This window comes from Acomys minous, assembly GCF_964271855.1.
Source record: "Acomys minous genome assembly, chromosome: 18".
Classification (NCBI taxonomy): Eukaryota; Metazoa; Chordata; class Mammalia; order Rodentia; family Muridae; genus Acomys; species Acomys minous.
Genome location: NC_140501.1, coordinates 59,659,032 through 59,671,044, shown reverse-complemented (window position 1 = coordinate 59,671,044; position 12,013 = coordinate 59,659,032). Strand labels below are relative to the sequence as shown.

Sequence of the window (12,013 nt, the reverse complement as noted above, 5' to 3'; positions counted from 1 at the left end):
CCATCAGAGGTGCATCACACACCACTATAGCCACTGGCTCCTGGGAGAAAGGTATCTGCATACTGGAACAGCAATAGGGTCCTGGATGAAGTGAGTCCACACCCTAGTACAGCTCCTGGGGAAAAGCTTCTGCATACAGAGCTGTAGCCAGCATTTGGCACATTTTAAATTTCTGCTGTTACAGGAGCACTGGAGTGGGATCTTTGTGCAGATGTAATCTGCATTTCTCTTATGGTGATGATTTTCCTCACGGATGAAGAGTGAAAAGAAACAGCAGTTTTATGTGTTACCACCACCAAAGCTGGAAACAACTCTGGGGTCAAGTGGACAAAACTTTGAAAACCTCCAACTCATACATAAAATTTACATAAGAGCCCTCTTTTAATGTAGCAAAGTATATAAATATATAACAAAGGAAAAAACTAGATGTTATACATTATGAAAAGACAGCAGAGAAATATGGCCACAAAACAGATAAAAATGATAATCTTAAGTATTACAGCTTAGAGAAATTGTAGGCAGAGTGAAATCTTTGGTTTGGTTTGGTTTGTAGCTGAGGCTGCCTGGAAACACTTGATCCTCCTGCCTCTATCATGTATGAGCCACCACGCCTGGCTTAAGATGAGATCTCTTAAAGAAACACATCAGTCAGAAAGAAAAGGCTCTCAGTGGTAAAGTGGCTATACCATCCAAGGATAAGTGAGGGCTGCGAGAGCTCAAGGAATGCTTGAAAAAAGAAGGCACTTTTAGCAACAAATTAGAAAATGGTGCATATGTATCATAGATGGCAGAGTAAGAGAAAAAGGAGAAATGAGAAATCAATATCTTTAAAAACTAAAATAAAGACAAAAGCTGGCATGGCTGTAGAGACATTTAATCCCAGAGCCTAGGAGTCAGATGCAGGTGGATCTCTGAGTTTCAAGCTAGCCATGGACTACTTCTGTTTTAGGATTTTTATTGCTGGGGCTGGCTTAAGGTTCAGAAATTTAGTCTGTTGTCGTGGTTGGAAGGATGGTGGGGTGTAGGCATACGTGGCGCTGGCGAGGTATCTGAGAGTTCTACGTCTGGATCCGAAGGCAGAAGAGACTGAGACATATTTCCTTCCAACAATGCCACACCTCCTAATAGTGTCACTCCCTATGACTCAAAGGTTAAGGGCACTGCCTGCCCTTCCAAAGGCCTTGAATTCAATTCCCAGCAACCACATGATGGCTCACAACCATCTATAATGAGATCTGGTGCCCTCTTCCAGCCTTTGGGCATACATGCAGACAAAACATTGTATACATAATAAATTTTTTTTAAAAAGCAGTCAAATAAAGAGTAAACCAACGTTCAATGGTGGTTATATAACATTGTGTACTTAGTACTAGTGGATTGGAAGCTGAAAAGTGGTTTAGACAGGAAACATTGTGCTCATTTTGTCATAATAAATCCTGTAAAGCAAAGCACTGGACTGCAACACTTGTCAGGGCTACAGTTCCTGAACACTTATGACTAAAGAAGGATAACTACTGGCTATATCGAAAGGAGGTACCCCAAAATGTGGAACTCAGCCCAGAACATTTAAGACTGAGATGTAGTCTTGTGAAATGCTTGGGTTTTAAAAACTAGCCTTTTTTTCAGCCATGGAAATAAGACCAGTGACTTGGGGGGAAAATCACATGGATTTGGTGCTTTTGTCAGTAATATTTTATTTTAGATAATAAAGCAACCAGTATTTTATGTCACCTAACTGTCCTTCAAGAATTTTAGGACATTTCTGGGTATGGTAGCATACATGTAATCTTAGCACTTACAAGGTTGAGGTAGAAGGAGCAGTTGTTCAAGGTCATTCTTTAATAGTGAGTACCTGGCCAATGCCATCTACCAAAAAATTCAATCATGAAATGATTTAAGAATTAATCCCAGCACTGGAGGCAGAGGCAGGTAGATCGCTGTGAGTTCAAGGCCAGCCTTGTCTACAAAGCGAGTCCAGGACAGCCAAGGCTACACAGAGAAACCCTGTCTCGAAAAACCAAAAATTACTGTTTCAGTCCTTCCTTAAGGGATTATACTGGAGAAGAAATTTCAGCATATGATTGGGAAAATGTTCAACATAAAGTCAAGTACCCAGCATTAAATACATTTTGTTATAGCTCCAATATTAAAAGATGGGAATGATGGTTTTATAGTTATATGGTTTGACAATGTAGGAAGTCTATTTTAGAGGAAATAAAAGTACTATGCCCAAGCCATGAGTAACCATGTCTTAGGAACATGGATTTGAGTTATTCTGATTGATACTTCTTTTGCTGAAGAAACTGCATGAAGTCATAAATCAATTTAAATTGTTTTATTCTTTGGAAATTTCATACACGGATACAATGCAATGTAGTTAGATCATAGCCATCCCCTACTACCCCCTCTAACTCATCCCAGACCCTCCTTCCAACTTAGTGGTGGTTTTGTTTGTTTGTTTGTTTGTTTGTTTGTTTGTTTTTGTTTTCTCTCCCCCACTCCTGAGTCCTTTTAGTACTGCAAGGGTATAGGGTGCCATCCACTGGCCAATAGATCACTTGCTATGGACCACACCATTTAAAACAAAACCAAAACCAAAACTTAATTTTTTCTCTCTCGGCAACTAGCTCTTTGGCTGGGCCTGGGACCTCATGTGTCCTTTACCTTTCCTCCTGGGGTATTGATTGCCTTAAACTTGTGAATATTTATGCCCACAACCACAGCTGCTATGAATTCATGAATGCAGTGGCCTTGTCGTGTCCAGAAGATACCATTTCACAGCAATTCTTCACCCCCAGCCTGTGTACTAGGAAAATTAATCCAAAATGATTAGCTTCAAGTTGTAGCTTAGTAAAACTCTTAAGAAAACTTCCCTTCGGTTTCCAGGAAGAAAAGAGGCTAGCAACAGACTTCTCAACTAAGCACAACAGCTGTGCAGCAACCCAGCTAAAGTCTGAAAGTACAAGTCAGGCTTTTTATAACTGTAAAGTATTTACATGGTGGAAATTACATGAGCAAAGACAAATGACAAAATGGGGAAATGTTTGGAGCTGATTTTTATTAAAACCAGTTTTTAAAAATCTAGGAAAATCATTGACCAAAGATTTGAAAGGAGACTTCATAGGAAGAGAAATAAGATGATAGCTATATGAAAAAGGTCCCAGCTTTAGCCACAAAGACAAGTTCTCATTAAAGCTATGCTAAACTGGAGCTGTTCCAGGCTGGGGAGATGCCTGGAACAGTGCCATTGGGACATGCTTGCTGCCCTAATGCTTACTGAGGTCTAGGTTTGGACTCCAGAACCCACATAAAAGCCAAGAACAGCAACACGCTTCTGCAACTCCAGCACTGGATGGGGGTGGGGTGGGGTGGCTTAGGAGGAAGGGGGGTGATAGACATAGGAGGATCTTTGGGAGCTAACTGGCCAGCCAGCCTAGCTAGTCAGTGAGCTGCAGGATCAGTGAGCATTCCTGTCTCAAACACTAAGACGTGGGATGATAGAGAAAGACACTGAAATGAACTTCTTGCCTACATGTGCCTACAATTATATACACACACAACATTAAAGCTACTCTAAAACATTTCTAACCAAAATCTGGAAATTAGACTCTTCAGATGATGGGAAAATAGGCAAATGGGTACATTGCTGGTGAACTTGGACACTCAAAGTATCTGGGAGGGAATGCTGCAGTATCCAGTAAAAATCACATGCATGTATTCTTTGGCACAGACATTAAACCTTTAATAGTCTACTTTTAAAATACTAAAATACACTCTCACAGTTCAGTACTATTAGTCACTGGGCACTGCTTGTGTTAGGGTGCCCTGGTGTACAGAACCAGAAAAATGTACCTATGTTGTTGTAAAAGATGCCTTCAAATAGCTTACATGTTAAAGAATGGGTAACCCAACCATGGCTGTCTACATGCTGGAGAGGCTGAGAACCTGGTAGGCATCCATCCCATCTATGAAACTAGATGCCTCCGTCCTGATTTGCTGCTTGAGGCCTGGAAGACTCTTGGAGGGTCTCTGGGTCTTAGTGTTGGAAGATGAAAGGAGCAGTAGTCTGAGCTGAAATAGAGTGTCACCAGCAGCAGCCCAGGTACTACTCACCAGCAGGAAACTAAGGCCTGAGGGCACACTGCCTTTTCCTCTGGGCCAGCTGTTGGAAGGTGTAGTTATGCTGTGGCGAGCTTTCTTCCTCACTTAGTCCTTTCTGGAAACTCCCTCACAGATCTGCCTGAGTTGTGTCTCTTAATAACTAAAGGTCTCACCAAGTTGACATTTAATATTAACCAGCATACTTAATTAAAAAGTTAGAAACATTTTAAATGCTCATTAGTAGGAGTATTGACTGGACGTGCTATAGTGTAGTGCAGCCAAGCAGTAAACAACAGGGCAATCTTTAGGCAGCTGGTGCCCTTCCAAATGACCCTCTACATGAGTGATACATAGAATAACTGAAAGGCAGGAAAAGATGCCAGCGACAGGGGGAAGCTGTCTCTTAAAGATAACTTGCTTAAAATTTGACCTTAGAATTGTGTGTATTTACAGATTCAAACACAAAGTTAAATAAAATGATGGAATGAAAAAAATCTGAAAAATAACTATAATAATGACTATACTATGTTTTTACACACTGAGAGCACCAGCACACAATAAAAAAGGAGCTCCCTAATGGGTTTTGGACCTAATTTGGATGGCCCAGTAGTGTATATGGCATTAGGGTTTGGGTGTGTTGCACTTAGGAGAGAGTGCTGTTCATTGCTAGGAGTTTTATGTATTGCTGAATGTTGACAATCATTTAAAACAAGTTATTACAGAAAAAAATTACATAGACATGCACCAAGCATTAACAGTAAGTAGCTCCTGAGTCAGATATGCTATCACACATTTGCAGTTTCACTCCTGGCGTGGTTATAGCAGGAAAATGGTGAATTTGTGGCCCGCCTGGGTTACAGAGCAAGAACGTGTTGAGGGAGAGGGAGGACTGGGAGAAAAGGGCGGGAGAAGAGTAGGGAAGAGAACTGGGAGTTGGAGGACATGGCAGCTGACCCCACAGGTTAGCTAGCATTGTGCTGGCATTGTCGGGACATTTATATTATGTCATTTACTCTATCATTGCAACCTAGTTTTGTAGGTTCAGAGAGTTTTTCAAATAATTTGATTCTGTTTACATAGTTGTTAAGTAGGAGACTTGATTTTAAAACCCAGGTCCATGTGACTTTAAAACCTGAGCTGCTTTTTATTGCATTACAGGCTAAACATCCACCTTGAAGAAGAAAGACCGTCAGGAGTGAAGATTCAGTTTAAACCTGTAGTGGCTGCTTGGAAAATGAAGATGCAGACTCCAGATTGGCAGTTAATATGCTGTTCATGCAGGAGCAATGCACTCAAGGAGAGAGCTGTGAGTTTCCCCTAATTTCTGATAGGGATTGTCTTGGTTACGGTTTCTTTTGCCGCAGTAAGACACCATGACCAAAGCAACTTGGAGAGGGAAGGGGTAATTTGTCTTATGATTACAAAACACAGTTCATCACTGAAGGAAGCTGGGTCAGGAACTCAGACAGGGCAGGTGCAGAGGCCATGGAGAGATGCTGCTTACTGGCTTGCTTCTTGTGGCTTTGCTCAGCCTGTTTTCTTACAGAACCCAGCACCAGCTCAGGAATGGCCCCACCCACACTAATCACTAATTAAGAAAATGCCCTACAGTCAGATCTTACGGAGGCATTTTCTCAACTGAGTTTCCCTCCTTGTGTCAAGTTTACATAAAACTAGCTAACATAGAGATGTATATGCAAACTGTTATATTGATGTAGAGATAAATATTAGAGTTGTCCCCAATGGCTAAGTTAAAAAAAAAAAAGTATGGCAAGGTAGAAAAGACAAAACTTGCTTGGCATGGAGACTCAGCAGGTGGTGTACTTACCGTACAAGCTGCACGCCGGGGTTTGATCCCCAGAACCCACAGAATCGTGGAGAAGGAGGACCAACTTCACAGTTGTCCTCTGGCCTCTGTGTGAGCACCCTGAGACAAGACCCTACCTGTGCACAAGTCTTGTACGTCCGTAAGTACACGTGCGCGCGCGCGCGCACACACACACACAAACACACACACACACACACACGAAAAGGAGAGATGGCTCAGTGGTTAAGAGCACTGACTGCTCTTACAGAGGTCATGAGTTCAATTCCCAGCAACCACATGGTGGCTCACAACCATCTATAATGAGGTCTGGTGCCCTCTTCTGGCATGCGGGTGTACGTCCAGGCAGAATACTGAATACATAATAAATAAATAAATAAATAAATCTTTTTTTAAAAAAAGAAGATGCCAAACACAAACAGTTTTTAATGATACTGTAAAAAGCAAAAAAGCCTACAAGATGATCTCTGTCACACTTCAATGTTCTTTTGTGGTTTTTATTGTTTTGTTTTGTGCTTTGGTCATTTTGGGTTTTGTTGTTGTTTTTGTTTTTTGGAGTTTTTTTGTTTCCTGGTTTGGTTTGGTTTTTCTGTTTTGCTTTGTTGTTGATTTTTGCTGTGAAATAATAAAGTTAAAGTTTATCAGACTGTCATAAGAGAAGAATCTTGAAAAACAAAAAAAAGAAAATTCTCTCACATCAGCAAAGGCTTTCCATACCCTTTTGGAGAAGTCAAGGGATCAGCTAAACTCAGTGTTTCCTTGTGTTGTTCCAGTGCTGGTGGAGTTAGAGATCCCGGAGTTTGCTTCCCCAAGCCAGCCCTTAAATTCAGCTACCTAATCGAGTAGTTGGGTAGGGATTTTTTTGTTTGTTTGTTTTTGTTTGGATTTGTCTGTATTTGGTTACACTAGAGAATCTAATTTGTAATTTTCTATAACTGAAAAGTGTGAGAGACTATGTTAAATTTGCTATAACATTTTTTCTACATATTTTATAGAATTAATAATGAGCTTTTTCTGGTTGCCAGAACTGTGCTGGCCAGTGACTGAAAGCTGCAAGCATTGGATGAGATTTGCAGAAGACACAGGCTTTCCAAGGTGAGATAATAACAGTATAAGATCTGGATTATCATATCTCTTGATTACTTGTGAACTACATTTTACATATAGAATTTAACGTGAATAAATATACTCTCCCAACCTGAACTTTACAAAACCATTTAAGAAGTAATAGAATTTCATTTGCAGTAATACACAGACAGAGCTGGACCACCCCCCTCTCAAACATGTAAAATGACCACTAAAACAAATGGATCCAAGTGTAAGAAAAGGAGAAGAATGTTCTGGGGTAGGACCAAAAACAAGTGTGTTGTGTAAGGCGCTGAATTGTTTGAGAATATCCTCAGAGTACCAACAGAAAGTGCATTCTCACATCAGCAGGGGCTTTCCTATCATTTTGTAGGAGACAAGGGATTGGCTGGAATAAGTTCTGTTTCCTCGTATTGGGTTCCAGTGCTGGGGAGAATGCGAAGGTCCCAGAATTCCCTTCCCCAAGCCAGCCTTCATATTTCCACTGGCTTCCTTGATTATGAGGCATGTCTAAAATTCAACTACTGTTGGAGTAGTTGGGTAGAGATTGGCACCGAAGGTTAATACAGTATTTTAACTTTACGCTGTTTGTCACTGTCTCCTTGGCCCAGGTTTGGCTTGACTCACTTGTCTTACCCGTTTTCTTTGCTCACAGTTTTCTTCTTTTACTCCATATCGCTCTTTCAGGATCATTTCCCTTCTTATCGAAATACCTAGCACAGTGTTTTCCTTCAACACCATTCTGTTTGCATAACTCTTCTGTGCACGATGGCTGAGCCCTAGAACAAACTTGTTGTGTCTTACAGCAGAGTAGGAAGGCTGGCGGGTCAGAGGCCATCTGCGGGGCTTCAGGTCTAGGTGGAGGTAAGATGTGTGCTAGAAATCCCTGCCTGTGGGCTCACACTTACTTGAACTTTAGAGCTGGGGTTTGTAGTGTGTTCACAGTTCTAAAACTCTACAAATGGAGTGTAATCAAAAGCAGATAGAGTTCTATAATACTCTTAGGTACTAGGTAGAAACAGTTACAGACTCTCTGCAGAGGGACATATGCAGCCATAAAATAATTACAGTTAAAGCTCTAACAAATACTTACACAGTTTTTAATGAAAATCACACAAATGTTAGGGTGAAAATCAAGGTACTGTGATCAGCACTTAGCAGGAAGAACAAAAAGCTAAAATCCATAAGATGTTAGTTGTTAGAAATGTCCAGTATATAAATATCTTCATAAAGTTAGAGACTATAAAAGTGATCAGGCATATTTAAACAAGAATCAGTTGCATCTGAAATGAAAGTTATAATTTAAAAATAACTTTTAAGCTTTAAGCTTAAAATTATTTTTTAAAAAATCAAACTTTAAACAACTTTAAAAATAAGTAGTAGATTAGCCCAGCATATAGGCATAATTAAAAGCTGCTCACAACCTCATAGGAAATGAAGAAGATTGTGAAATGTTGAATAGGATTTCAGAGAGAAAATGCCAGGCTAGTCTGAACCATGTGAGACTCTTGCCTTAAAAAAAAAAAAAAGAAAAGAAGTAATAAAAACATGGACTAGGAGTGAGAATATTCATGGTGATCATTGGCATTTACCCGAACTAATGAAAAACTCAAACCCTCAGATTTAAAGGACCCAGCAAAGGCTGTATTCAGAGTTAACACCGTGAAGCTGCAGAAGGCAAACACAGGCTCTAGCGGGCCACATCCCGCACAGAAATCTGTTCTGGGTGTTAGAGCAGAAGGAAAATGGCCCTGAGAGGGCAAGGCAGAGTCAAAGAAGACATGGTGAGCAAAGAAAAGGGGGAGGACCAGTGAGTCCAGTGACAGCTGGAGATGAGACAGTGACAGACAGGGTTATGCTGAAGTGTTTATTTTACCTTCAATTCCGTGGACATTACTAGACTAGTAGATTAGAATTTTAGTATTCCAGGCCCATGCACTGTATTAACAAAAAAATAAATAAAGACTTATTTCAAATATGGTAGCTAAAGGCAGATAAATCATGTTTATTTGTAAGCCAAAAGTGAGGAGGAAAAAAGTGGCAATTTAAAAGAAAGCAACATTCTGTGTTTATTCACTCAGCATTCATCCTTTCTTTTGATGCTAAGGATTGAACTCCAGACTTAACACACACTAAGCACACACTCTGCCACTAAACACCCCAGGTACTTGTCTGGGGATTTGGTTTGTGTTGATGTTTGAGACAAGCTCTTGCTACGCAGCCCTGGCTGGCCAGGTGCTAGGTAGCTCAGGGTGACCTCAAGGGTGAGGTACTCTACTGTCTGCCTCCCGGGTGCTGGGGTATAGGTGAGAGCCACGGCCCTGGCTCAGGTGCGTCCGGTACTTCTTTTACTTAGTTATTTTGAAATTCATCCCTATTATAATAAATATATCCCTTTATTCTTCATTTTCATTGCTGAGAAAGATGCCTTTTTATAGATACATCACAGTTTGTTTATCCTTACATGTGTGCATAGGAAAAAATGTCTTTTTTTCTGAATTTTGGTGAATTGAGCTAATAAGATATTTACCAACTCTGTGGATAACTGGAGGCTTCTTAGCTTTTCAGTAAAGAATAAAAACAAAACCCTGAAGAGATTTTAGGGATCATTAAACAGTTTTTGCACAAATAATTTTAATAAGTCTAAATGAAAGGGAACAGATTAGAAGAACATTGTCATTAGCTAATGATGTGCTATCAAAATGATAATATTTCTAAATAGCTATGTAAAAGATGTAGCTAGTTGTTTTCATGGCTAGTGGGACTGCTATGTAAATATTACAGTAGTCATATAATTATGTGAGGCATAGATATATATATTAAGTGCTAGGAAATGCTCAAATAAAACAGCTTTGGTGTTAACAGTGGGGGGGTTGTATTTATTACTATTCCTAAGATTTTAGAAATGAATTTTCAAGTAGGAAAATACATGTTTTAAAAGTAATTTAATGAATGCTTAGTGACTTGCATACGTAAGACTTACAATTTTCTTAGAATTAATCATTCTTACTTAAAATTAGTTCTCAAGTATGTACTTTGAAATGAAATCACTTTGTCAGCAATTTGACTGGGGTAGATGCCGTAGTTTACAAATTCAATGCATGATGGTGTTTTGACTACTTTAGTTATTAGAAGTAATTACTGAGTTGTAAATGTCTTTCATCTTTTCATATTAAGAAATGTTGCTAGAGCTGAGGATGTAGCTTAGTGATAGAGAGATAAATTGCCAGCACGCATGATGTCTTAGAATCAGTCATCAGGACCACTCAAAGAGTAAACGGTCAGATGTGGGGGAGAAATGCCCCCTAGGATGGGGAGTTCAGTTCACTGTAGAGAAGTCTTTACCATGTGTGAGCTGCTGGCTTCAGTCTTCAGGTACCAAACAAACAAAAAAGTGCATGTTAATATAATGTATGGTGCATTCTCTTTATGGGTGAATGGTGTTGATTCAGATCAGTTCTGTTCATTTTCATGGGTTCAGAAGTATATTGGATGCTGTAGCTCATAGGGCTGTAGAGACAGATGTTGTATATACAAATTATCTGATAGATGAAGTCCAGACTCTTTAGTTTTAGCATCATTTTTATTAGTGTGTAAGTATGTGTGTTTGTGGGGGGTGTAGGTGTCTGTAAATATGTGGGTGTATGCAAGTGTATGTATGCATGTGAGTGTGTCTAAGTATCTGCACATAAGTATGGGATTATGTGTGTGTATCTAAATGTACATACAAATGTGTATGTATCTGTAAGTGTGTGTATGTAACAGTGCGTGTACATGTGTGTGTGTGTATGTGTGGGCATGGGAGTCTGTGTGTATTACAAACTTCAAAGTTAAGTTTTTGAAGTTGAGAACTGCTGTTGCTGAGTTTGCTTATAATTGTCTATAACCCTCTCCTCCTATCGTCCTTCCTCCCTTCCCCTTCACCCTTCCCTTTCCTCTTTCTTTCCTGTGCTGAAGGAAGATCTAGAACCTCACTTGTGCTCTTTATCGCTGAGCTATGTTCCTGACCATAGCTCTGTTTTGTTTACTTCTGTTTTCATTTTAACCTTTTTTGCGAATTTCATCTACTTCACTCTTTCCATCTCTCCCCACTCTGACTCCTCCCATGTCTCTCCTCAAATCTTAACATTTTATTGTTTCATATATATGCTATAGGGTTTATCACACATGCGTACACACACACACACACACACACACACACACACACACACACCTACCTATAACCTACTAAGTCCACTTAGCTTTGCTTGTGTGTCCATGTGTCCACGGCTGACCACTTGGCATTGGACAGCCGGTGCAGAGCTGGTACCTGCAGAAGCTGATGCTCCCTAAGCTGCCGTTGCTCGCCTGCAGTAGGTCAGCTGGAAGTAGGACCCTGTAGAAGTTCCCGGCTCGCAGTAGAGTGTCAGTTGGTATTGTCGTTATGCCTATCTTGTTCGGACAACCAGGTTTTTTGAGAATTCATGGTGCATTTTCCCTCATGTGTAGGGAACAGTGGCAAGAGGCATTCTGGTCCTCTGACTTTTACCGTCTTTCTACCCCATCTCCCTTGACATTCTCTAAGCTTTGCATAGGGGATTTTGTTGCAGACATAGCGATTGGGGCTGGGGATGCCATGGATACTTACGCTCTGTATTTTGACCAGTTATGGATCTCTATAATCATGTGCATCTGTTCTCAAAAGAGGCTTCTTTAATGAGGGATGCTCGTCACACTTACCTGTGGGGACAAAGCATTTAGAATGCAGCTAAAATTACATTAATTTAGATAGTAATAGGTTCTCCTATAGAGTCTATACCACTTTCACCTATAAAAAATTGGCTTGGTTCATAGTGCCAGGCATGATTTCCCTCCCTCCCATCGAATGGGCTTTACTTAGTGCAGTTAGACAGCTGTTGTTTACCCACAATTGAAAAGTACCTCTCCAGAGTGATTGGAGATAGCTTGCCAGTCCAGATACTGTTGTACTTCATACTTTTTACAGTTGGGCGAGACGACTTC

General features: G+C 40.2%; 1 protein-coding gene across 3 annotated transcripts in view; it reads left to right on the top strand.

Annotated features, from left to right (window-relative positions):
- Positions 1-12,013, top strand: part of CAB39L (calcium binding protein 39 like) — a 107,685-nt gene that overhangs the window by 6,069 nt on the left and 89,603 nt on the right. For all 3 annotated transcript variants that reach the window (XM_084767743.1, XM_084767742.1, XM_084767744.1), the window contains 2 exons: positions 5,260-5,407; positions 6,952-7,021. In XM_084767743.1, the coding sequence (XP_084623869.1) occupies positions 6,990-7,021 (32 nt within the window). In that variant the 5' untranslated portion in view covers positions 5,260-5,407; positions 6,952-6,989. The remainder of the gene's footprint in view (positions 1-5,259; positions 5,408-6,951; positions 7,022-12,013) is intronic.